At 46.7% G+C, this 27,403-nt stretch overlaps 1 protein-coding gene across 5 annotated transcripts in view; it reads right to left on the bottom strand.

The window, feature by feature from the left end:
• Positions 1-434: 434 nt before the first annotated feature.
• Positions 435-27,403, bottom strand: part of HHAT (hedgehog acyltransferase) — a 167,182-nt gene continuing 140,213 nt past the window's right edge. Inside the window, exon 10 of one of the 5 annotated variants that reach the window (XM_059675637.1) lies at positions 435-1,515. In XM_059675637.1, coding sequence (XP_059531620.1) covers positions 1,362-1,515 — 154 coding nt within the window. In that variant the 3' untranslated portion in view covers positions 435-1,361. The remainder of the gene's footprint in view (positions 1,516-27,403) is intronic. The other 4 variants (XM_059675635.1, XM_059675638.1, XM_059675636.1 and 1 more) reach the window with 4 other exon arrangements.

Raw genomic sequence — 27,403 nt, 5'->3', positions numbered from 1 at the left:
CCAGTACACAGGGACAGTGTGACACAGACCAGGACCAAGTGAACCTCGTGAGGATTTAATTCATGTGCCCGAGATGTCTGACGTTCTCCCATAATTGGGTACACTATGGATCCAAATTTTAAAAGCTTGTTCACAACCCCCCTAACACCCCTCGCCCCCGCCCTCTCATAAACATCCAAAGCCAAACAGAAGCATTCTGAATGATCTACCACGAGGGGCCATGAGTAGCCTGTCAGCATCTTGCCAGAGAAGTGAAGAATTAAGAGTTATATAAGTATGTTTAGATTGTAAACATCTTCCTCAAAAAATATTCTAAACCAGGGGTGGGGAACCTTTCTTCCACCAAGGGCCATACAAAATTATCAATTTAAAAATTAGCCTGCTATATTTGGTCAAACATGTAATTAACTCACCCCTAATGCCTTGGCAGGGCCAGACCCAATGATGGTGAGGGCCTTGTATGGACTGTGGGCCGGACGTCCCCCACCCCTGTTCTTAAACAATTCTACAAAAAAAGTGACTTGTCTGTGTGATAGAAAAAGCTCCATTTTATTTGCAACAAAACAGAGTAAACCACGAACGTAAACCGCTAAGTGGGGAGATGACGCTGGGACTGGCGTGGGGAGAGGAGAGACAAGGGAAGCCATCCTTACCCTCTGTAACTTGCCTGGTAGCACCGGCCTGCGGATACGCTATTCCCTGGCTCTGAAATGCTGCTTCTCCATGTGGAACGATTCACTGTCGGGTAGAGGCACTGCCTGTTTGCACTTCTCTGCAAATCTGGGGAACAAGCCGCCAAGTGGAGATCGCCCCGAGGAAGTTCAAATAGCAGGTCTCCTTGGGTACCGACTCCTTGAAACGTGACAAAGCATATTCTGTCTACTTTTCTGGGGATTAGAAACACAGCTGCGACTGTCGCCTCCCTGCAGAGGAGGGGAAAGGTGTAGCTCAAACCCCAGCGCTGGTTCCGGAGATCACACTAAGGACATGGGGCAGGTTCTCGTAAATGTCACCAAGACGTTTCGGAAATGCTGGCCAGTGGAGGATGGGCCTGTCACTAGTCAGGATTGCTGTGTCTCAATCAAGAAATGTCCACTGCGTTTAATTTGTGATAAAAGAGAAAGAACCAACGGGCCTTGGGTCTGGGCCCACAGTGTCACGGTGTGCAGCTGGGCGAGACACTCTACTGCTCTGGACCCAGCTCACCCAACGGGAAGATGATGGTGGGGGAGACGACCTCTAGGTTCCCAAAGTTAGAAGCCTCTCTGGTTGTCGAGTCTCAAGCTTCTGGTCTTGGAAGTAACTTCAACCAAAGAGCAGATCAAGCTCTGGTCCCCTGGAGGTTATCTTGGGGCGTGAGGTCAGGGAGAAGCACCATTTGCGTTGGAAGCCGACAGCAAGGGCTGGCCTGGGCCCGGCGGCATTAGTTCATGGAGTATGTCTGGGCCCAGGCAATGCCCACGTGGGAGTAGCAGTACAGGAATCCCAGGACAGAGAGGGTCACCCACGGCCAGCCTGCAGGGGGAGGAGAGAGATGAAAGAGCAGTTAGAAATGCCTGGGGTGGGACCTCCGCAGATGCAAATTATCCTCCAACCCAAGAAACAGCATAGGCCTCGGTTTACCCATTAAGACACACGCCTCCTGCAAAGTCTGCTCTAACTGGAATGCCAGCAAGTTGAACCTTACATTCCCACTGGGGTCAGCATGAAATGAGGGGGGTGCTAGCACAAATGCAAATCGTGTTTAGAAATAGGACACGCTTTTAAAGAATACATATTTAGAAAACTAAAGCAGTTAATAATAAAACAAGAACAACACGCCCTGCTGGTGTTGCTCAGTGGCTCAGTGGCTGAGCATCAACATATGAACCAGGAGGTCGAGGTTCAATTCCCTGTCAGTGCACATTTCCAGGTTGCAGGCTCAATCACCAGGAGGGGGTGTTTCTATCTCCTTCTCCCTTTCTCTCTGAGATCAATAGAAATTTTTAAAAATGTTTTAAAAGGACAACAGTCCATGAGACCCATAATAAATCTCAAAATACAAATTGACCATTATTTTGAATTAAGTGTCATTGGTAAGCACACAGGAGAGTCTAAATTAAACATCTGCTTTCAAAACTCACACCTTTTAATGGTTCATTCTACAAGTACTTGTCTTAGAATATCTGATGGCTCTTTTCTTTCTCCTTCTTTTAATTAACAGCTCTGTCTGCTGAGTATTTGTTGCTGAATGATCTTCATGTCTTCTGCATGTTTTACATATTAAAACACTTATGGGGGCTTTGGAGAGCCAGAGGTGCTACGGAGGATACCAGATGCAAAATAGAAAGATCTAGTCCTCCGTCAGAGGTGCTCCCACTCTAGCTTAGAAAAGACACACACCACTTGGATTTATGAGCCATGTAATATGTGCTAGATAATGGCGTGTACAGAGCACAGTTAAACTGCACCATGTAGGGTAAGAATTTGTTAGATGGAACGGGCCAGGGATGAGCTACTAGAGCAGCCATGGGCAAACTACGGCCCGCGGGCCGGATCCGGCCCGTTTGAAATGAATAAAACTATTAAAAAAAAAGACCGTACCCTTTTATGTAATGATGTTTACTTTGAATTTATATTAGTTCACACAAACACTCCATCCATGCTTTTGTTCCGGCCCTCCGGTCCAGTTTAAGAACCCATTGTGGCCCTCGAGTCAAAAAGTTTGTCCACCCCTGTACTAGAGAGACCACCTGAAGTGTGAACATCACAGGCCTTCCAAGGAACAGGGATCTTGTGATGTGGCTACCACACAGGGAGGGGCAGGCAGAGAGGGGGCAGGGGAGTAGTAGGGAGGAGGCAGGCTCTCTTCCTGCTACGCAGATGGTATAATAGATGGAGTAACAGGATATAGGTAGTGTATCATGATATCCTATATAATCTACACTAATAAAAGAGAAACGTGGTAATTGGCGTACGACCGCTACCCTTCCCATTGGCTAATCCCCCTGTCACTCACAGAGTAGGGCCGAGATATGCAAATTAACTGGCAGCCAAGATGGCGGCCGGCAGCCAGGCAGCTGATGCGAACAGGGAGGCTTGCTTGCTTCAGTGACGGAGAACTCCAACTTCCCTGCCTGACTTGCCGGCCTTTCAGCTGCAACTCTAAGCAACTATGTTGCGAATAAGGAAGCTAAAAAACCCCCAGAAACCTGCTTTACTCAGCAGAGCTTCAGCCAGCCGGACCGCTACATTGTATCAAATACAGATGGTAAACAAAGGCCAGAAACCTGTTTTCAGCAGCCGAGGCCTCAGAGCTAAAGCTGGCCCAGAATTAAAAAGAAAAAAAAAGAAAAAAAGGAGCGGTTGGGAGCTTCAGTCCCAGCCTGAAAACAGCCCTCAGCCCCTCACCCAGGCTGGCCAGGCACCCCAGTGGGGACCCCCACCCTGAAGGGTGTGTGACCAGCTGCAAACAGCCATCATCCCCTCAGCCAGACTGGCCAGGCACCCCAGGGGGGACCCCCACCCTGATCCAGGACACCCTTCAGGGCAAACCAGCCAGCCCCACCCATGCACTAGGCCTCTATTCTATATAGTAAAAGGGTAATATGCCTCCCAGCACCGGGATCAGCGGAGTCTCGAGGCCTCCTGGCACCGGGATCAGCATGACAGGGGGCAGTGCCCAAACCCCCTGATCGCCCTGCAGCTCTGTGTGTGACGGGGGGGGGGGGGGGGGGGGCCCACCCCCCCGCCCCCCATGGGCCCTGCTCTGTGTGTGACGGGGTAGAGCCATAACCTCCCCATTGGCCCTGCCCTGAGTATGAGAGTGGCGGCGCCCCAACCACCTGATCGGCCCTGCTCTGTGGGTGTTAGAGGGCGGCGCTCCAACTCCCCACCCCCCCCCCACAGGCCCTGCTCTGTGTGTGATGGGGTAGAGCCATAACCTCCCCATTGGCCCTGCCCTGAGTGTGACAGTGGCGGCACCCCAACCCCCTGATCGGCCCTGCTCTGTGGGTGATAGAGGGCGGCGCCCCAACCCCCTGATCCATCCTGCCCTGAGTGTGACAGGGGGCGGTGCCCCAACTCCCCTATCGGCCCTACTCTGTGAGTGACAGGGGGGAGCTCCTCAACCCCCTGATCGGCCCAGCTCTGTGCATGACAGGGGGGAGCTCCCAACCCCCTGATTGACCCTGCTCTGTGCATGACAGGGTATGGAGCCCCAACCCGCCTGATGGGCCCTGCTCTGTGTGTGACAGGGGGTGGCGCCACAACCTCCCCATCGAACCTGCCTTGAGTGTGACAGGGGGCGGTGCCCCAACCCCCCAATCGGCCCTACCCTGAGCATGACTGAGGGTGGCATCGCAACCTCCCAATCCGCCCTGCTCTGTGCATGACAGGGGGTGGCGCCCCAACTCCCCAATCAGCCCTGCTCTGAGCCCGACCAGGGGCTGAACCTAGGGATTGGGCCTGCCCTCTGCCACCCGGGAGCAGGCCTAAGCCAGCAGGTCATTATCTCCCGAGGGATTCCAGACTGCAAGAGGGCACAGGCTGGGCTGAGGGACCCCCCCTTCCCCCGAGTGCACAAATTTTTGTGCACCGGGCCTCTAGTCCTATATAATAAAAGGCAAATATGCAAATCGACTGACTAGCGCACTGACCACCAGGGGGCAGAGGCTCAATGCAGGAGCTGTTCCCTGGTGTCAATGGGCTCCCAAAGGGGGAATACCGCTCAGCCAGAAGCCCTGAGCCTGTTTCACAGCTGGTGAGCGCAGCAGTGGTGGCGGGAGCCTCTCCTGCCTCCACAGCAACAGTAAGGATGTCCGACTAATGGCTTAGGCCTGCTCCCGCACTGCAAGAGGGCACAGGCCAGGCTGAGGGACCCCCCGGCCACACACACACACACACACACACACACACACACACACACACACACACACACACACAAGTGTACAGATTTTGTGCACCAGGCCTCTAGCTGTTAATAAGACATTGGTGAGGTATATAATAACTACAGCTAATGAAAAATGTGTAGAACACAGAGGGAAATGCCTACAGCTAATAGAAAGTGAGCAGTGTCATTTTACTCAGGGTTACGATGGCTAAGCAACTCCCTGAGCAATTCCTTCCGTCTGAAGGGACTGGAAAGGCAGGGGCTGCGGACAGTGAAGGAAAAGATGATCATCATGCAGGGCCATGAGGGGTAAAGGTTTTCTGAGAAGTGAAGGGATAATCAGAACAAGAAGCGGGTCTAACAAAAAACTTTGTCTAAAATGTAACGTTGTAAAATGGTACAGCCACCATGGAAAACAACATGGAGGTTTCTCGAAAAATCAAGCATAGCTTTACTACATATATACCCAAAAGAATGGAAAGGAATGACTAGAAGAGATATTTGTACACCCTTTTTCCACAGCAGCGTTACTTACAGGAGCCAAAGATGGAAGTAACCCAAGTGTCCATGGACAGATGAATGAATCAACAAAATGGGATATAATGGAATATTTCCAGCCTTAAAAAGGAAATTCTGACATTTGCTACAATATGGTGAACCTTGGAGACATTAGGCCAAATGAAATAAGCCAGTCACAAAGGAACAAATACTGTGTGATTTCCACTTACACCGGGTGCCTGTCTATCAAGTTCATAAGCACAGAAGGTAGAATGGTGGTTGCCAGGCGCTGGGGAGGAAGGGGAGTTATTGTTTAACGGGTACAGAGTTTCGGTATTGCAAGATGAAAAATGTTCCAGAGATGGATGGTGGTGACGGTTGCACAACAATAGAAATATATTTAATACCACTACTGTACACTTAAAAATGGTTAAGATGGTAAGTTTTATGTTATATATAATTTACTGCAAAAAAAATTATGCTGGGTGAAAGAAGTCATTGACAAAATAATACAGACTGTATTACTCCATTTATGTAAAATTCAAATTGATTTATAGTAACAAAAAGCACATGAGTGGCTGCCTGGGGCTGGAGCAGGGGGAGGGCTACTAGTAAATGACAAAGGGGCACTAGGAATCCTTGGGGATGATGAAAATGGTTTGTATCTTGATTATGGGAATGTTTTCAAGGGTATACACATCTGGGAAATACCTTAAATGAATTTCTCATAAGAGTTGTAAAAAAATTTTTTTAAAGATAACAGAACACTAGCAAATCACAGGTTTACGGTATGCTACAATGTCCTAGGACATATATGCCCCAAGATATTCAAATAAAAGATGCAGGAAGATACAATTCATTTTGTTATTAATCCTTACCCAACGACATTTTTCCCATTCATTTTCTTTTCTTAGAGTTGAAGAGAGAGACGTCAATGTGAGAGAGACACGTGGATTGGTTGCCTCCTGCTCATGCCCAGACAGGGGCTGGGGATCAAACCTGCACCCCAGGTACAATTCCTTGACGGGGAATTGAACCCCAGATCCCTCGGCGCACAGACCAATGTGCTAAGAAACATGGTCCAGGGACTACCCTCATATACTTTACACATCTGGGCCTCAAACTTAGGTTTTGAGGCCTCAGCATTTTCTTTCTTTTCCAAAAAGCTCATCTATTTCTTTTACATCCTCTCACGGGAAAGAAGGATTGGATGGTTCTACACTGAAGCATGAAATCCTAAGGCACTGGTTCTCCAACATGAGGCCGCATCAGAACTATTGGAGGGCGTGTTAAAACAGAAGGCTGGGCCCCCATCCCAACCCCCTGTGGGAAGGGCCTAAGGGGTGGCCCTAAGATTTGCATCTCTAACGCCTCCCCAGGTGATGTGGACCCCGCTGGTCCAAGGACCGCCCTCTGGGAGCCACTGTCCTAGTGGGCTCAGCAGAAAGAGCTCCCCACTAATGCTGTTCATGACCTGGGGGGCTCTCACGGAGAAGAGGCAGACAACTGCTGAGCTTTAAAAGTGGCCAGGGACACTGCTGGGCGCCTTCTCCATTCTCTACCACCTTATCGGGGAGCTATTATTAGCCCCCGTTTGTAGAAAAGGAAACTAAGGCTCAGAGAAGTACAGTAACTTTTCCCAGGTCTAACAGCTGACTTACACCTCAGGGCTGTGTGTGCACTCGGGCCACGTGCGGGAAAGGCTCGCACCAGGCCCCTGCCTCCTGGCCTGTCCCTTTCCCGTCAATCCTCTGCCTCCAAATCCGGTTTCCTCCCTTTACTCGTGGTGCCAAAGGCAGCAGGGAGGGGGAAGCAGCAGGTGCTTATTAGCATCATCCATCATTAACTCACTTGGTCACCCCACCTCCAGAGGCCTCGGTTTCTCCATCTTTGCAAAGGAGGCCGAAGGAAGCACTGATGAGCATGTTTCTACCTTTGTCTTAGTGCCTAATGTAGACTCAGCATTGAAGGGCATGCTCCCTGTGCCCGGGCCACCTTTTATTAAGGCTGTGAGAGCCCGGGTCATCTGGTCTGCCCGGGGCTGAGCCTCCACAGGGCATCCAGCAAGGTGACACAGAGGACGGGGTGGCCCCGCGCCCTCAGGGAGCCTCTGGCCATCCCGGCAAATCGCTTGCTAGGTGCAGCGAGCACATTGTCACTGGCACAAGCAGTGTCTTTAATGAATCATGTTGTTCACAGTCAATTTCACAGCCTGATGAAGTCAATTTCACAACCCGGGCTGCATTTTTCATCCTTCCCCAGCGCCCGCCTGTGCAGGCCTGCAGGCAGATGCTCGCTGAAGCCCTCGCTGCCATAAAGTAAAATCACTTCACGTGAAATTGGGGAAGCGCCGAGGACAGGCCAGAGCTGGTGCTGTTGTTTTTTTAATTTAAATTTTTTATTGTTGACACTTTTTAAAATTTACCCTGACGGCGCAAGTAGAAGGCGATGCTGAGAAAACACAGATTTTTCTCTCGCTTGTGGCAAATGGTGGGGGACCCGCTTCCCAGAAAGCTGTCCCTGCAGTGGGTGCCACAGCCCCGACCCTGGCCTCTGTGGACAGAGGCTGCACAGTCAGAACCTGTTTTCACGGCTGTTTCTCTTCCCTGACCCGAGTCCTAATACACCACCTAACTAGGACTTCTGTTCACCGTTAGTCCACGACCACACAATATAACACAGCGGATGCTGCCCAGCCCACAAGCTCACAAAAGCCACTTCCCCAAAGCAAAGGGATGTGCCCGGTGCGAACCAGGGTCTCTGACACACAGCCCGGACAACCCCTCACCCTCACTGGTATTTATGAAGCACCTACTGTGTGCTTAACATTTAGACAGGCAGCCTGGATGCTTGTCACATGAGCAGCCTGCATGCCCTGAGGGCTATGAGCACACTCTGGGGCCCGAGGCATCACCTGCACCTTGAGGTTCAGTCCCAGCTCCGTTACCCAAGCCTGCAGGTGACGGAAGGCCCAGGGAGAACACAGACAGAGACAAGATCCTCAAACCGCTGGCGAGGCTGGGCTGACGGGCTGTCACTAATAACTGAAACATCAATGTGATAGAAACAGCTGACCTTTAATGGGTTTTGTTTGCTTTTCAAATCCCACTACCCGACCTGGGATGGCACAGGTCTGGGAACCATGTCACGGAGGAGGGGCTGACAGACCTGGCCATGGTGATCTGCAAGAGAGAAGACCCTGGAGGAGAGAAAGTCGCTGCCTGCGGATAGAGAGAAGTCGACCCTTTGGGAAGACGGCTGGGAAGACATCTGCCACCCCTCTCAGGAGGCGGCCGGACACTGGCAGCTGCAGCACCAACTCGGGAACAGGCTCTGAGACACCGAGCAGCCCTGGGCCGGGAGGACGCCGAGGCGGGACAGGCGGCCGGACTCTCAGTGGAGGAGAGTCCGCTTTCGGACGGCAGGTGGAACCAGGTCTGAGAGACTATGAAGCTGCTCCTTTCCACCCAGGTCATGGGAGCAGAGCACACAAGGTAAAATGGCCCATGAATGAATGAGGATGAGATGAAGGCACACGGGTACAGGTTACTGATGCGTGAGTACTCATTTGAATACAAGACTCCCAAGTCCCTACTACAGGTAATCACAAATAACAGCTGTTGCAAAATCCCTGAACAAGAAACCACACGGATGTCTATTTGGCCTCCGTTTCCCCCAGCCCGTGGGACATGAAGCTAACGGACAGAAGCGCCCATAGTCTAGGCCCGTGGTCGGCAAACTGCAGCTCGCGAGCCACATGCGGCTCTTTGGCCCCTTGAGTGTGGCTCTTCCACAAAATACCACATGCGGGCACGCATACAGTGCGATTGAAACTTCGTGGCCCATGCACAGAAGTCGGTTTTCGGCCTGGGCGAGTCTATTTTGAAGAAGTACTGTGGATATTTGGCTCTGTTGACTAATGAGATTGCCGACCACTGGTTTAGGCTGGTCCACACTTGTGGGTGTGCCTGGAAGAGGCTCCTGGCAGGTACTGGCCATCCACACCAGCCACCCCTCCCTCCCACTTCCAAATGAATATACCAGAGAGAGCAGGAAAGGGAGAGAAAGAGAGCGATGCCTAAGGCCTGGGAGCACCTGGAAAGGTGATGTCAGCAGAGGCGGCTGACATGTCCTCTTCCTCGAGCAGCTGTTAGACTCCAAATTACTTCACTTCATTTCTCAGCATAGAACAGGATGACAGACCCGAGCTCCCGGCAGCAGCAGCAGTAGCGAAAGTTCTTCCTGGGGCTCTCAGAAGGGACAGTGGGCTGTGAGCACCAGCCACCCCGCGGGAAGAGAAGGCACTGTTCCTGCCTGTCAGAGACGGCTTTGTTCTCACCCAGCTGCTCCCACTTGCTGCGTCTGCAGTCCAGCCTGCTCATCGCCATGCTGATGGGTTGGAAGGCTGGAGGTACCGTGGAGTGTGCACCGTCTTCTCTGCTCCTAGTCCGGGGGCTCCCCCTGCTCCTGCCGCCCAGTCAAAGGCAGGCAGGCTGTGCCTGGGGTGCAGGGTCTGTCTAAGGCACTGAGCCCATAGGGTGGTCTCATTAGTACTGACTCTAGCCACCTGAGCTGCCTGTTGCCTTCCCAAAATGGAAATTGACAGCCACACACAAAAGAGCTCTGAGATTAGTTCAGAAAAAAGTGGTTCCAACACTTACAAATGGTATCTGGAAAAGGCATCTCGCTTCCCAGGCACTGGTGTTAGTGTAGGTAGCTAGTTAGTGTTAATAAAGGAAGGAGGCCAAGGGAATCACCGTAGGAAGCATGATCAACTCGGGAGCTGAATCAGACAGCAAGCCTGATCAAGTCTGGAAGTTACAGTGTCAGACACCCCAGAGGATCACAGCAGTGTCCCGCCGAGGGGATTACACCCCTCCCTTTCCTGTGTAGGGAGGGAGGACTGGCTTTCCAGTCTCCCCAAGGTACAACTGGTCCACTCGCCCAAACTGTGGGGAAAAGATAAAGGGGAAATTCCTCTGCTGGGCCATGCGCAGTAGAAGCCAGGATGGTGGCCACAGGGGTGGAGTCTAGGCTGGGAAAGGATCATATTGGATAAGGACACAGAACCCTGGGAAATCTAGGAAATGGATGGGTTAGAGGGTTGGGAAATGGATGGGTTCGTTTGAAAGAGTGCCTGATCCTTTCCAAGCCAGAGACAATATAATCGAAGCTAACAAAGGCAGGTGCAAGCTTGCTCTCTCTTGCTCGTTCTCTCTCTCTATCTCCCTCTCCCCCCCCCCAACCCCCTCTTTCTGCTGAGGGTGAGCAGAGAGGCACAAAGCTGCCCCATGGCACGGCTGCTCATCTCCTGCTAAGGCAAAGGTGAGCACAGCCACCTGGCCCTGGACAGTAGCCACGACCACTGCTATGGTCACCTCAGGCCACATGGCAAAGAGGGGCCTAGTGGAGGGGCTGTGTGCTCAGCCTGAGAGGAAGAGAGCGTGCACAGGGGAGCACAGACTCGAGCGAGGTGGGCCAGTTCCAGATACAGTACTGTGTTTTACAAGGGACACTGTCACACGGAGGCCACTTCAAGGGCTACTGATAAGTTGACGTTTAGCCTGGAAAAGGCCACGAAGACAGACCTGGGCCAACAGAAGAAGGTTAGGGGAGATGGACTTTGGCTACTACTGCAAGGAGCCTGTACCCCCAACAGCATCCCCACAAGGCAGAGGCATCCTGGGTGCCCGTCCATCAGCGTTCAGGCAGAGTTCTGGAAGAGCCATTGTGGGTGGCTGCCTCCCATGGGAGGTGGAACCAGAGGACCCCCCCCCCCCCCGCAAGGCCCCTCCAACTCAGAGATTACAGTCCATACAATTCAAGTCCTCAGATCTCCTTCCCTCCCCACACCCAGCAAAGGAAAGAACGAAGACTGACGTAAGACAGACACCGCTGCGTCTGAGCAGGAAGAGGGGGGGCCTGGCTGCAGGGGACAGAAGGCCATGCTCCTGCAGGCTGTGGAAACGTCACAGGATACGGCAAGATTCTGTCAAGCCCTCGTGAGGATACTTATCTGACGTATAAAGTGACTCAGACACATATTTGGACTCGGGCTACAGAGAAAGCCATTTTTATGCCTTAAATATCCCATTCTGAAGGGACACTATTCCTCTCTGGCTCCCGCCTCTGGCAGATAGCCCCGGGGAGGGGAGGTGTCTGCCTGGGACCACAGGCCAGATGCTCTGAGCCCAGGCTGGGATTTGTCCCTGCCGCCAAGGGTCCCTTCTGGCAGCCCTGCTCCCTTGGGCAGCCTGGATGGGCCTGGGCAGGACTTTGCAGGGGGCCAGCATTCCACAATCCCGCAGGGCAGCTGTCTTCCTCAACTGCCAATCTGACAGAATCGAACACCTCCAACCAATTTCCACAGGGCAGAGGGGACGGAGCAGGTGCTGACCTGGAGCGAGGAGGAGAAATCATGGCAGCCTGGGTCTCTCTGGGGTTCATTAATGTTCCTGCAGTCACTAGTGAGGTATCAGCACCTCCCCCGCCTCTCTGGGCTTCCTGTTCTGCCAGCAGGATTGGCCGGGAGGCTGGGTCCTTTGGGAACGAATCCCCATCTACTCCCTTCCTGAGGTTTTTACATGGGGTGACCTGTTGGCCCCAGGGAAGGGATCTCGGCTGGACTCCTTGCAGAGTTCCCCGATACTTCCTCGGAGTGGTCCGCTCGGGTGTGAAGCTGGCCCATGTCTACAAGGTCACTCCATAATGTGGACCTGGACTTCTCCTGTCTAGCTCTTCCTAACCTGTGCTCCAGCAACAGAGCCTGATGTGATGGCGAAAGAAGGAATTGTGACAGTCCCATCTCCCCCTGCCTACTGCTGCCACTTCTGCCAACACCCTTGGGTGGGGTTACTGACTAGGCTGTTGGCACCTTTCGCCTCCCTTGCCTGCTGGGCTGCTGTGTGCTCTATTTGGGAAGATTTGGCTCCATTCTTGCTGTAAGGGCTGGGAGGGATCTGAGCGGAGGACACACTAATCATCCTTGTGACTCTCCTCATTCAACACTTATTGAGCTCCTACTATATACAGGGCAGTGGGCTAAGTGCTGGGGCTACCAAAGAGATGAGAAGGCTGGCGTGCGGTTAGGGAGACAGAAATTAGATGTAAAAAGATACAACACATCTGAGCTGGTTCTTCTCTCTTCCCCGGGCATGAGACTGCATAGCTCTCAGGAGACAGTGATCCGGGGGATCAGAGTTCATTAACGTGCCTAATTGACTTCCCAACATGGCAGTCAATTAGTCACACTGCATGAGTGCACTGTCTCCTCTTTCTCTTTCTGAATTTATAGAGTGAGAATATGTTTTTTAAAAGACAAATTTGGGGCTCCTGGTCAATTAGGGAAGGAGTGTGTCATGAAGCAAATAAGTTAATAAAGGAGAGGGCTGCTCCGTGCTCACACCTTAGCTCATTCCTTTCCTCCCCTTCAGCTCAGGAGAGGAGGTCTCAAGAGCACCTCTTGTTTAAATTAGTAGCTACACAGGAATACACAGCTGATCTAGAAAGAGATAAAACGTCTTCCATCCAAGAGCTCCCAAACGTCCTCACGAAGAGTTTGGGTTGTAGCTGAATGCCCTTCAGTGCGTTTACCATTGGCTAAATTCCAAAGCTGCAAATAAAAGGCCCTTGTCACCTGGCCTGTGTTGCTCAGTGATTGAGCGTCGACCTATGAACCTGGAGGTCACGGTTCAATTCCTGGTCAGGGCACATGCCCAGGTTGTGGGCTCAATCCCCAGTGGTGGGCGTGCAGGAGGCAGCTGGTGGATGATTCTCTCTCATCATTGACATTTTTCTCTCTCTCTCCCCCTCCCTTCCTCTCTATTTAAAAATATTTTTAAAAAGGCCTTTGTACTACATTTGCCCTTCTTAATAAAAAGAAATGATAATCAGACTATCTCCTCCTTTGCTAAACTCAAAAACGTACCTATAGTACAACACTTTTAATGAAAACTTTAAAAGCATTTTTTTTTATTTTTATTTATTTATTTATTTATTTATTTATTTTATTGCTTAAAGTATTACAAAGGGTATTACATATGTATCCATTTTATCCCCCCGCCCTAGACAGTCCCCTAGCCTCCCCTATCACCCAGTGTCTTTAAAAGCATTTTTTTAGAAATCCCCTCTCCTTCAGCACTCTCTCTAGCACCAGTAACCACAAAGCAGAGAGGAATGACAGAACCTGCCTTCATGGCCGGGTCAGCTCCAGGAGCCAGAACTCTGAGGCCTAGAACAGAACCCTGCCCTTGGACTCAGGAGTCCTGCCTTCCACAGCTGGCTTGTCAGCTATGTTCACTAGCGTCTAGGAACCTCTTGCTTCTGTTCTTTAAAACGAGGATCATCAGTCTCTACTCACAAAACCGTTATGAGATCATCCCTCAGTACTGCTGGTTATCAGTAGCGTGATTTCCGTAACACCAACCTGGATCCTCACGCCCGGCATTCCAACGTCCTGCTTTCCCGTTCCCCACAAGCTAGACAAGCTGGGTGACACCACCTATGACGGGCCAAGGTCGTTGGTGACTCTGACTTCCATGTGGTCACTTCCGAGACAACAGGGAACCTGAAGCAGCCACCTCTCGGACACAGTGTGGCCACCCTCACGACGGGAAACACTGCGCTACCTGCATCCCACCATGCGAGGGCCGTATTGGACACGAAGGTCTGCCGCCGCCACGGCGAGGCTGGCCTCCAGCGCCCCAGGCGCTGCCGACTTCAGTGTGACCAGCACTGTGCCGGGGCTACCCCGTCAGACCCACTCAGGCCTCGCCAGTGACTCTTTGAAATCTGCTGTGGGCCCACGGTTTGCTTTGTGAGCCCCTTGGCAATGATGTTACGCTCAGACTCCTGAAAATGAGTCTGCCTTCCTGAGCTCACTTAGACTTGGGGAGAAAAGGGGCTCCTGTGTACCCTGGATGGTCAGAGGGGACCCAAAATGTGATCCAAAGCACTATCTAAAGACAGCCATGTATCCGGACTATCAGGACAGTCCCCACATATACATACTAGATTGAATATATATCCAAACATATACGCTAAGTACATTCGGATGTATATTCAACTATCCTTCCACCTTCCCCAAGTATTTGACAGTTGGGCTGATTCCAAGGACTTGAATTACTGGAAGATGCTTTCATTATACACCAATTGGGTTATGTGACACAAAATTCAACGGTGCTCGATCTGAGTCTGAATAAATTGTATAATTATTATGCTGGGAATGGTCTGATTTTAAAAGGCTCAATTCTGGTGTCACTTGAACTGAACCACAAGTTCCCTGGACATTTCTGCACGCAGGCATGTTAATTCAAACGTTGGTACTACAACCAGTTTTTGCACTTTGCATAATGCATGTGCGGACCTCTGTGAAATTTTACAATTAATCCTGCATTTTGTATGAACACCTGTGTGGTGCACGTGGCCACTAATTTCTCTATGGAACAAATAAGCACTCACTTGGAGCACTCACTGGGGAACACGTACGGTGTTGTGCATAACCAACCAGCTCGTGGGACTTTAACTTCCAGCGTCTATGGATTTAGGGTCTTGGGATAATAACGAATAGCACTGAATAAGCAGATGGATATTGAGGGCAAGACTGAAGACCTCTCCTGATGAATAATGAGCCCAGAGCAGTGCAACAGCAGCGGGGGGAAAAAATGCTGCCAATTTCCCCATCACCAGCCCCACCAAGTTCACTGCCAGGGGAGGAAGGGCCCGAATGATAAATGCACGGCTTCAAGTCTCCATGAGCCAAGCACACACTGACTCTCTGTTCAGAGGAGTCCTCTGAGATCAGCGCAGCAGCGGTCCGTGTACCTGGGTATTTTTTATCTGTGGTGGTCCTGCAGAACCCCCCGCTTCCCCATGCAAAAGTGCTTCAGATGCTGAGACTGACGATACCGCGCGTGTGCCAAGAGGGCGTGGAAAATGTTATCACTCACATGATGCGGATGTCAGGGGAGAGCAGGTACCCACCCCATTCCGAACTGGCCTGAGCCAGGGGAGGGGCAAGTGCCTTTGAGTCTTATTGTGTGGGGATGGCGCCAGGGTGAGCCTGGCCTGGTCTGAACTTTCCTCCAGCCCCCAGGAAAGGAGCGAGTCCATTTTCTTGTTGGCTTGCTTGCCCAGCGATGGGACGACTCCGGAGATGAAGGAGGGGTGGGGCTTGAATGCTGTTGGCAGTCAAGTATCAGAAATGGAGCCAGACTCTCACTCATTCCCGTTTTCCTACCTTAGAGCTTCCGTTTAGAGATCTGAAACACTATTCTCAAATTTGCCTACCGTGTGACTCAACCTAAATATCTGTCCCCATCAGCAAAAGTTGTATAACATTTCCAGTAAATGATGTCACGCGTATCAGAGGAAGCTGGCCCAGGGCCCGTACATAACAGTTGCCCAATAACTGTTTCCAAATATCAATCTGGAAATTAAAGCAGGGAGAAATCTGTTTCCTACAAATAGTCTCACCTTTACCCTTACTCTGTGTTCTTGTGAAAAGCAGAGAGAGGCCACCAGCCCTAGTAAGGCCCTTGAAAGTATTTACCAGAGATACTGGGATAAGGGGAGGGAAAAGGAAAGAAGAAGGGAATATAAGACTGGGGGTGGGGGTAGCGGGGATAGGAGGGAGGGTCCACGCACTGCAGAGGGCAACTCCCCGAGGTGTCACAGAACATGTTTGTCTGAGGCACCTTGGCTGGTCACAGTGGACAGGCAGGTCCTCGCTAGCACAAGGATGGCTCCAATAGGGAGGGATAAAGGGCAGGAAATGGTAAGTTGTGGGGTGAACTGTACCCCCTAAAAGATATGTTTAAGTCTCAATCCCCAATCCCTCAGAATGTGACCTTATTTAGAAATATGGTCCTTGCAGATGTAATCAAGTTAAATGAGGTCATAGTCGATTAGAGTGGGCCCTTGATCCCATGTGACTGATGCCCTTGGAGAAAAAGGAAAGAGACCCAGAGACTGACAGGGAGCCTGCCATGTGGCGACAGAGGCAGAAGCACCAAGGGCTGCTGGCCACCGCCAGAAGCTGGGAGAGGCAAGGACGGACTCCCCAGAGGCTCAGAGGAGGACAACCCCGCTCACACCTGGATTCCAGATTTCTAGCCTCCAGACTGTGAGAGAATAAATTCTGTGCTTAAGCCACCCTGCTATGGCACCCTGTTACAGCAGCTTTAGGGAACAAATACAGTAGAGAAGAGATCATCCATTACTTTCTTTTTCTTTCTTCTTTGGTGATTTGAGTGTGTAATTTTCCTCAAAACTGGAATGCCTGCAATGCTAACATTTTTTGTTTTAGAATGATGAGCAATCACAGATCTTCATATATTGCCATTTAGCCTTTAATCCAGCCGTGGGCAAAATACGGCCCGCGGGCCGGATCCGGCCCATTGAAATGAATAAAACTAAAAAAAAAAAGACCGTACCCTTTTATGTAATGATGTTTACTTTGAATTTATATTAGTTCACACAAACACTCCATCCATGCTTTTGTTCCGGCCCTCCGGTCCAGTTTAAGAACCCATTGTGGCCCTCGAGTCAAAAAGTTTGCCCACCCCTGCTTTAATCCCTCAAAATTATTTTAAATACACAAGAACATATTTTAGATAAAATATCTGGAGTTTGGGTTCATAATAACTTTTATACCACATGGTTAATATTATAACAAGTTTGCAAAGTGAAGATAAAGATGCATTTCTGCACCATCTGTAAGCAACGGCAAAATGTTAACAGTGATTACCTCTGGGTTATGGGACTATATGGAACTTATTTCAAATTGTCCTCATTGAAATAAGAAATATATTTTAAAGGAACATATTTCACTTTCCATTATTATTTTCACAAAAGCAAGACATAGAATTTAATGCCTTTGTCTTACAGGCTTTTGTCTTGACTTTTGACGTTGGGGCTTGAGGTATGTTCATGGCCTCCTGATTAGGCCTAAAAGGATTAGGACAGGGCAAGCAGTGACTGACACATCCGTCTGCTCCTTTAGAAATTGGGAAACGACGAACTTATTCTGACAGCACAGGAGACTCAGGCCAAAGAACTTGTGGGTCATTTTTTTTTTTCTGATTTAGTATAACAAGCTAGATAGTCTCTAATTCTCAGTTTTCACAAATAGGCCTTGAAGTCCAGCTCCTTATCAATCACTTTGTAACATAAACCAAACATATTTAAAAGAAATAGAGAGTTTTGGTTCTGCTATGATTACACAAACCCAGTATAACCTTGTTTCCTACTAATTACAACTAAAAACTCTGCAAAAATACATAAAGCAACTACCTGAGGACTCAAAAAAAGTAAACAAGGCAGCAGCTTTTGAAGAAGTCAAAATCTGGGGAAGCACGGGGGTAAGATTGTAGTTTTGATTATTGTTTTTTCTCTTTTATCTCCCAGCTGTGCCCAGAGAGTGGGTCCGACCGTGGAGCTGCAGGACAGAGCAGCCATATGGGCTGGCAAAACTCTGATAGAAATCTTGTCTTTCTGCTTAGAGCAGTGGTTCTCAACCTTCTGGCCCTTTAAATACAGTTTCTCATGTTGTGACCCAACCATAAAATTATTTTCATTGCTATTTCATAACTAATGTTGCTACTGTTATGAATCATCATGTAAATATCTGATATGCAGGATGGTCTTAGGCGACCCCTATGAAAGGGTCGTTTGACCGCCAAAGGGGTCGCGACCCACAGGTTGAGAACCGCTGGCCTAGAGCAACCAAAAGGCCCCCTGAAGGCTGCAGAGTGTAAGAGGAACCCTGGAGAAGAGCAAGAATGAGCTGAGAATGGAAGTGCAGAAGTTGCAGTTTGAACACAACCAAGTTAATTGGTCTATATCTTGTGGTGGCAGTGACTACATAGGTGTATACACTTGTCAAAATTCATCAACCACTGTACGGTACTTAACATGGCTGCATTTTACTGTATATGTTATTCCGAAATAAAGTTGATTTAAAAATAAAAATAAGACAGCCCAGAAATAAACCCATGCATACATAGTTCACTTATAACAAAGGAGCTAAGAATAGATAATAGGAAAAGGACAGTCTTTTCCATCAACAGTGTTGTGAAAATTGGACAGTCACATGCTAAAGAATAAACTGGACCACAAAAATTAACTCAAAATGAATTAGAGACTTGAGCATAAGAATTAAAACCATAAAACTTCTAGAAGAAAACATCGGTGGTAAGCTCTCAGGGATGATTTTTTGAATCTGACACCAAATGCAAAAGCAACAACAGCAAAAACTAAATAAGCCAGACTACATCAAACTAAATCACCTCTGCACAGCAAAGAAAACCATCAACAAAATTAAGACACAATCTACTGAATGGGAGAAAATATTTGCAACATATATCTGATAAGGGGCTAATATCCAAAATATTATATAACGTACAAAAATGAACCCATACAACTCACTGTAAAACGAAACACAAAAACAATCCAATTAAAAAATGGGTCAAAGAGCTAAACAGACATTTTTCCAAAGAAGACATCCAGATGGTCAACAAGTACATGAAAAGATGCTCTACATCATTAATCATCAGGAAAATGTAAATCAAAACCTGTTAGAATGGCTAATATCAAAAAGACAAGAAATGTTAAGCGTCAGTGAGTATGTGGAGAAAAAGGAATCCTTGTGCACTGTTGGTGAAATTGTAAATTGGTATAGACACTATGGAAAACAATAATTTCTTAAATTTTTTAAAATAGAACTACCACATGATCCAGCAATTCCTCTTCTGGGTGTTTATACAAAGAAAACAAAAACACTAAATCAAAAAGATATATGTTTTCCCATGTTCACTGCAGCATTATTATAATAGCCACAATTTATGGAAGCAACCTAAGTGTCCATCGATGAATGAATGAATGAATGAATGAATGAATAAAGAAATTATGGTATAGCCCTGGCCCTTGTGTCTCAGTTATAGTTGGAGCATCATCTTCAATACCCAAAGGTCAAGGGTTCCATTCCAGGTCAGGGCACATACCTAGGTTGCAGGTTTGATTCCCCCATTGGAGCACATACAGGAGGCAACCAATCAATGTCTGTCTGTCTGTCTCTCTCTCTCTCTCTCTCTCTCTCTCTCTCTCTCTCTCTCTCTCTCTCCCCCTCTCTCCTTCTCCCTCTGTCCCGCTTTCCCTCTCTCTAGATTCAATAAAACATATATTTGGGTGAGGATAATAAAAAGAAAAAAAGTTATATGTAAAACAAAGAATTTTGTGAAGACTAAATAGGACAATAAAAGCGAAGGCCCAGGCAAATGCAATTAGAGGTTAGGGGACTTTTACTTCCAGATGACCACTTGGAGGGCATGGTAATGGGCAGTAAGGGTAAGTTACAAGGAGAGGCCTTACTAGTGGCAAAGGCTATTAAACAGACTCATGTTACTGCTGCCATAAACAAGTTGTTTTAAGCAAAAAGTGTTCCATACTTAAATGTTTAGGAGACGATGAAGTTGAATACATATCCTTACTATATGTGAAGAGTGTCAATGTACATGGTAAATTCTCTTTTTTTAAAAGAAGCTGACATCGCTTTTTTTTTTAATCCTTGCCCGAGGATATGTTTATTGATTTTTAGAGACAGAAGAAGGGTTGGAGGGAGGGTGGAAGGGAGAAAGAAGGGAAAATAGGGAGGGAGAGAGGGAGGAAAAAAGGGAGGAGAAGAGAGAGAGAAAACATCCATGTGAGAGAGAAACAATCAGTTGCCTCCCGCCCCAGCCAAGGATCAAACCTACAGCCTAAGTGTGTGCCCTGGCAGGGAACTGAACCTACCACACTTAGGTGTACAGAATGATGCTCCAATCAACTGAGCCACCCAGCCAGGAGACTATAGTAAATTTTTAAAAGAAGACAGGCTACGCCAAAGTTTCCCAACTAATTTTGCCAAGGATCCCTTTGTAGATGGAACATTTCCCTCTCCCAAGAATATTATTTCAAGGATTAAACTTGGGGAACACTTTGGAAAATGCTGACCTCTTGAAATAAGCATGAACCTGAGAGTCAGGAGGTCTGGCCTCTAGTTCTGATCCCACACAAGTAACTTTACCTCTGTGGGCCTCAGTGTCCCCTTCTCCAACATGGGAGGCTGAGGCCAGAATCTGTCCCAAGTCCTTTGGATCTAACTTTCCACAATTTGATGCCTCTGCAAAGTATACTCGACTGTCTTGCTCTAGACCTGGTGGCGAACCAGAGGATCTCCAAATTTGCAAATAATTATTCAAAAATGTCCCTATTTTCAACCCCAAATCTCAAAACTAAATTAATTTCTTCATGGCATGAAAATTTCCAGAAGTATTACAATTCAATTCTTGGCATATAAATATGTCATTTTCCACTAGCTCTAAGCACCGCTGGCTCATCTGTGTAATGTTTCCAGATGCTTCTGCAATTAGCTCTGCTGTATTTAAATTCTGTCCACTTTAAATTGAATAAGATGTTCCCTCTTCTCTTCTGACAAAGCTGTCTAATGGCAAAAATAATGGCGTTAATGAGGGAGGGACACAGGAAAGCTGTGCTCTGTAGGCTGTTGGTTCACACAAAACCCTTAAGTAATTCATTTCCCAGTGTTAAATCAAGGGATAGATCAATATTGAAGAAGTGTCATATCTCACCAAATATATAAGTATATTCAATGCAACTCTAATCAAATCTCAACCTATTTATTTACCTTGTAGAAACTGGCAAGATGTTTCTAAATTTTGTATGAAAAGCCAAGTAATCTTGGAGAATGAAGGTGGAGGAGTTATAGTACCGGCAACAACAATTATAAAATGGCCATGGGGATGTAAAGTACAGCACAGGGAATATAATCAATAATATTGTAATAACTCTGTACGTATGGTGGAGATAGGTACCGGAAATGCCAGGGGTGAAGTATGTGATTATCTAACCTCCATGCTGAACACCTGAAACTAATACAACATAATGTTAAGTGTAAACTGAAAAATAAAATTAAAAATATAATTATAAAACTCCACTAATTAAGCAGAGTAGAAACAGACTCACAGGTACAGGGAGCATTTTGGTGGTTGCCAGATGGAAGCGGGGTGCAGAGATGGGTAACAAAGGTGAAGGGACTTAGAAGTACAAATTGGTCATGACAGAACTGTCACGGGGATGTGAAGTACAGCACGGGAAATATAGTCAGTAATATTGTACGGTATCAGATGGGTACTAGATATACTGGGGTAATCATGTCATAAGTAATATAAATGCCTAATTACTGGGTCGTACACCTGAAACTAAGAAAATATTGTATGTCAACTGTAATTGAAAAAGAAAAAAAAAACATTTTAAAAAGACAATACAATTTTGGCCCAAGAGACAAATACACCATTGGACATCTGATTTATGGCAAAGACTGCACCGCATATCAGTGGGGAAATGACAGTGTTTTCAATGAATGTTGCTAGGTCAATTAGATATTCACATAGACCCCAAAAATATTGATCCTTATCTCATCTCATGCACAGAAAATTAATTTCAAATGGAGTGTAGCTCTAAATGGGAAAGGTTAGAAAGTAAAGCTTCTAGAAAATGTAGAGTGATATTTTAATAACCTTAGGGTAAACATTTCTTAATGAGGACATAGAAAACATTAAAAATGAGAGAAAAGACTGATAAACAGGACTTACCGAAAATCAGAAACTGTTCATCAGAAAACATCATTAAAAGAATGAAATATGGAAGCCACAGAGTGGGAGAACATATTTGTAATATGTAAAATCAATAAGACTCCAGAATACATAAAGAATACTTATACATCAAGAAGAAAAAAGCAATTGACTCAATTTTTTAAATGGCCAAAAGACTTCTAGAGGCACTTCACAAGAAAGAATACACAGGTATAATACACATATGCAAAAACACTTAAATTTTAGTCATAATGAAAATCATAATGAGATACCATATGCATATTCAAGCCAGAAGAGCTAAAATTAATAAGATGGACAATTCCATATTTGGGGAGAGGATTCAGAACCACTGGAATCCTCTTTGTACTGGTTAAAGAATAAATTGGTGCCATTACATTAGAAAATTGTTGGTGGTATCTACTGAAATTGATCACACACATAACCTAAGACCACACCATTCCCTTCCTGGGTTCATACCCAAGTGTGTACATATGTTCACTAAAAGGCATGTACAAGACTTTTCAAAGAAGCACTATTTGTAACAGCCTCAATCTAAAAACAACCTAAATGTCCATCAACAGTTGAACAGATATATGCATCGTGGTATATTCATGCAATGAAATATTATACCGCAATAAAAATGAATAAACCATTGCTACACATAACTCTACTGATGAAACTCAAACATAACACTGAAAGAAGACAGATGTAAAAGAAATATAGCCATATCTGCTAATGTGATGTATGTGTTCCTAAAAAATCACCACACAATGCAAAATCATACAATAAAAACCACAGGACTTAAGTGAAAAAAAACAAGAATTAGAGGTATAATATCCAAAAATCTTGCCAGCAACACATTTTTTACAAAGATGGAAATCCAATAAGAGGTAGCATGGTCTGAGACATATAAAATGGTTAAGAAATACATACTGAATCAATAGTACATTAGGTTACAAAGACCTGAGGTTTGCTTATGGAAGTGGGTGTCAGAAAGGTTGCAGCTTGCAAATTATTGTGAAGTGATGGAAGGAGCGCTATCTGAAATTGGGCGGAGAATCACAGCAGATCTGACAGTAACATCAGAAGTGGCTGAGTGTAGCTCATAATGCGCTGGGTGAGCTGAGGTGGCTGGCAGAGGTTTGAAAGGTGTGCAGGTGTGCGGGCTGTGCGTTCCTACTGGGCTCGGTGCAGCTGGGTACAGCTTTCTGCATTCACCTAGTGTTTTCTTGAAGACAAAATTGCAAATAAGCAAACACTAAATTGCATTATGCTTAAGTTGTTCCCTAATGTATCAGTCACGATGAAAATTTGCATTTTCAAACAAGCATTACAGCAGAACTGACAGAACCTTGTTATTCTATTTAAATGAATTCAAACACAGGCCAAAGTAATCTATGACATTAGATATCAGGATGCTGGTTACCCTATAGGGCAGCGGTTCTCAACCTGTGGGCCACAACCCCTTTGGGGGTCGAATGACCCTTTCACAGGGGTCGCCTAAGACCATCGGAAAACACATATATAATTACATATTGTTTTTGTGAGTAATCACTATGCTTTAATTATGTTCCATTTGTAACAATGAAAATACATCCTGCATATCAGATATTTACATTATGATTCATAACAGTAGCAAAATTACAGTTATGAAGTAGCAACGAAAATAATTTTATGGTTGGGGGTCACCACAACATGAGGAACTGTATTAAAGGGTCGCGGCATTAGGGAGGTTGAGAACCACTGCTATAGGGGGTTGTGCCTAGAAGGCATGACAGGGAGAAACCTCTAGAGTGCTGGGTAGTGGCGGAACAGGTATGTTTGGTTTGTGAAAATGCATCATGTCACCCACTTTACATCTGTGCACTTTAATCTGTATGCTATATTTTTAAATAAAATACACCTCTTTGAGGAAGGCTTCCTGGGACGGAATAAGATAGGAGGGTGGGAGGAAGAGTAAACTGATAGAAGAAAGGGCAGTAAATGGATGGATGGATGGATGGATGGATGGATGGATGGATGGATAGATAAATGGACAGATGGACTGAGGAACAAATAGAATAACAGTGGCAGACCCCAAACTAATTTTCAAAAGATTTGTTGAGACAGAATTAAAACACCATATGATTAACCCATGTGAAATGTACAACTCAATGGCTTTTAATAGACTTACAGAGTTGTGCCACCATCACAACAATCAATTTTAAAACATCTTATAACCCCCTCCCCAAAAAAGAAATCCCAAGCTTAATAGCCATTGCCTCTAAACTCCCATTCCTTCCAGCCCTAAACAACCACTAATATACTTTTATCTGCATAGATTTGCCTACTCTGGACATTTCATAGAAATGAAGTCACACAATTCGGTATGTGGTGCTTTGCGACTGGCTTCTCTCACTCACACTAATGTTGTCAACGTTCCCTATGGGATAGCATGTATCAGTACTTCATTGCTCTTTATAATATTCCATTGTATAGATATTCCACACCTTCTTATCTATTCACCAACTGAAAAGACATATAGGCTGTTCCCACGTTTTTCACTATTATGAATAATGCTACTATGAACATTTGTATACAAGTTATTTACAGTTAGGAGTGGAATTGCTAGGTCATACAATAACTCTATGTTTAACTTTTTGAAGAACTGCCAGACTATATTCCCAAGTTCTGTTTTCTATTTTATATTTCCACAGGCAGTGAATGAGGGTTCAGATTTTCCACATCCTCACCAACACCTATTTTCCATTTTGAGCTTGTTATGATAGAAACACTAGAGGCCCAGTGCACGAAATTCATGCACGGGTAGGGTCTCTAGGTCTGGCTGGCAATCAGGGCTGATCAGGACCTTCCTTCCCCAGCCTTCCTTCATTCCGTGCCACCCCCTGGTGGTCAGCACATGTCATAGCAAGCTATCGAACTCCTGGTGGAACTCCTGAGGGGACACTTTGCATATTAGCCTTTTATATGTATAGATTAGCGTTTGTGAAGTGATGTCTCATTGTGGTTTTGATTTGCATTTTCTGGATACCTAATGATAAATGTTGACTATCTTTTTCATGTGTTTTTTGGTCATTTGTATATCCTCTTTGGGTAAATCCCTATTCAGACCCTTTGCCCATTTTAAATAGAGTTATGTGTCATTTTATTATTGAATTATAATAACTACATTTTCTAGATAAAAATTCCTTATCAGATAGTGGTTTGCAAAGTTTTCTCCCATTCTAGTTACATTTTCACTTTCCTGATAATGTTCTTTGAAGTAAAAAAAAAATTTTCTTTTAATAAACTTTTAATTTTGGAATGACATCCTATTTACAGAAAAGTTGCAAAGATAATACAGAGAGTTCCCATATACCCCTCACGCAGTTTCTCTTAACAGCACATCTGTCAAAATAAAGAAACCAACATTGGTCCATTGTTATTAACTAAACTTCCTACTTTATTCTGATTTCACAGATTGTTCTTTTCCTTTTTTAAAATATATTTTTATTGATTTTAGAGAAGAAGGAAGAGGGAGAGACAGAAACATCAATGATGAGAGAGAATCACTGACCGCTGCCTCATGCATGCCCCCTACTGGGGATTGAGCCCAGAACCTGTGCATGTGCCCTGACCGGGAATTGAACCATGACTTTCTGGTTCACAGGCCGCTGCTCCACCACTGAGCCACACTGGCCAGGCTACCATTCACCACTTTGTCCTCAAAGCACTGCAGCACATTTACCGTGTTTGCTTATGGCTGCCTCGCAAGCACCCAGTATGACCAGCAGGAATACCGGAGGCCTTCTCCTTCAAGCCATTTTGCCCGTAAAATAAAATCGTAGCCTCATCTAGGCTCACCTGACCACTGTGCCTCTTTCCCCGAATCATTTAGGTTGGGATGCTTCCCAGATTTCTTATTTCCTTACTGTGTACTTTTGCTTCTTTTATTCGAGTTCTGGCTAATGGTAGCGATTTTTTATAGCAATGCAAAAGGTATGATCTGACCCTCCAGCCATTTTGTGGGGCAGCCACAACACATAATGAGAAAAGTAATCAAGAGGCAAGCTTCAAATATGAGAAAATGAGTGACAGGTTACTGTTGGACACAAACGGAATGTTAAAATAGGACCAGAAACAATTTCATGTTAAAACCTGCCTGGTTTCTTCTAATTCAGTCAAAAACAAAACAAAAAATCAACTTTCTGAGAAAAGGCCTGGCTCCCAAGACAGGCCTGTGTGACCACTGTTTGGCTGTCTGTCATTTGGAAGTCATCAAATAACAGCACCCGTTATGCTGTCTGGCATCATTTGACTTTGCATGATTGACACCGCTCAGAATGCAAACGATCAACTCCTGCATATTACAGCAACTGTGCTCACTGGGCAAACCAGAGACATCTTTCCGATGCTCTCCGCACAGTGTTCCAGTCCCTGGCTGAGCCCTCAGCTACCTGTTCCCTTCGTCCCCCTAAAGCCACAGGTCACTCGCTGTGGTACATACCCTTGGCCCCTGGAAGACTTGTAAGGAACACCACCATCTTTTAAAACAGAAATGTTAGCCGAAACCGGTTTGGCTCAGTGGATAGAGCGTCGGCCTGTGGACTGAAAGGTCCCGGGTTCGATTCCGGTCAAGGGCATGTACCTGGGTTGCGGGCACATCCCCAGTGGGAGATGTGCAGGAGGCAGCTGATCGATGTTTCTCTCTCATCAATGTTTCTAACTCTCTGTCTCTCTCCCTTCCTCTCTGTGGAAAATCAATAAAACATATTTAAAAAAATAAAAATAAAACAAAAATGTTAGATTTCCCTTTCATTTCACTAATAGCAGGTGGGTCTTATTAGTCTTTTTCCCCTCGAGGTCACATGAAAATGCCACTAGAGAAATAAAGCAAAGTCCTGAGACCTGCTGCCTAGAGACCTACATGGGGCTAAAATTAGCAGCTGCCTGCTTCTCTGGGCCAGAGCCGGCTGCCGCTGGAGCGTGACCATCCCCAGAGGAGGGCAGAGGGGAGCAGAGAGGGGCCGCGGGCATGGCACTCACCTGGCCCTCAAGACCGGCTTCGAGCCTCGGCAGCTGGATGCTGGGCAGCCCCCCAAGTGGAGGATCAGCCCCGCCTGACAGGATGACACACTTCCCAACCAGCGAGTTCTGTCTGCTGCTCTCTGTATCATCAGCATCATGGGTTGAGGAGGGCACATGAGGGAAAGGTGAATATTAAGGCAGGTGGTCGCTGGAACTTAAGCTTTGTTTTAAAATCTGCTAATTAGCGCCTCCTTGGATGGTCACTGTGGGTCCCTGCTTCTGCTCGCCCGTTTTCACTGACCACACTGCACACACTGAACTGGATCACCCAAGAAAGACACGACTCGCCAGCAACTAGCAGGTCTGTCACCTTCACTGG

The sequence above is a fragment of the Myotis daubentonii genome, chromosome 18, assembly GCF_963259705.1.
Source record: "Myotis daubentonii chromosome 18, mMyoDau2.1, whole genome shotgun sequence".
NCBI classification, from domain to species: Eukaryota; Metazoa; Chordata; class Mammalia; order Chiroptera; family Vespertilionidae; genus Myotis; species Myotis daubentonii.
The sequence above is the reverse complement of the archived record's forward strand: the minus strand, read 5'-3'. Positions and strand labels throughout refer to the sequence as shown.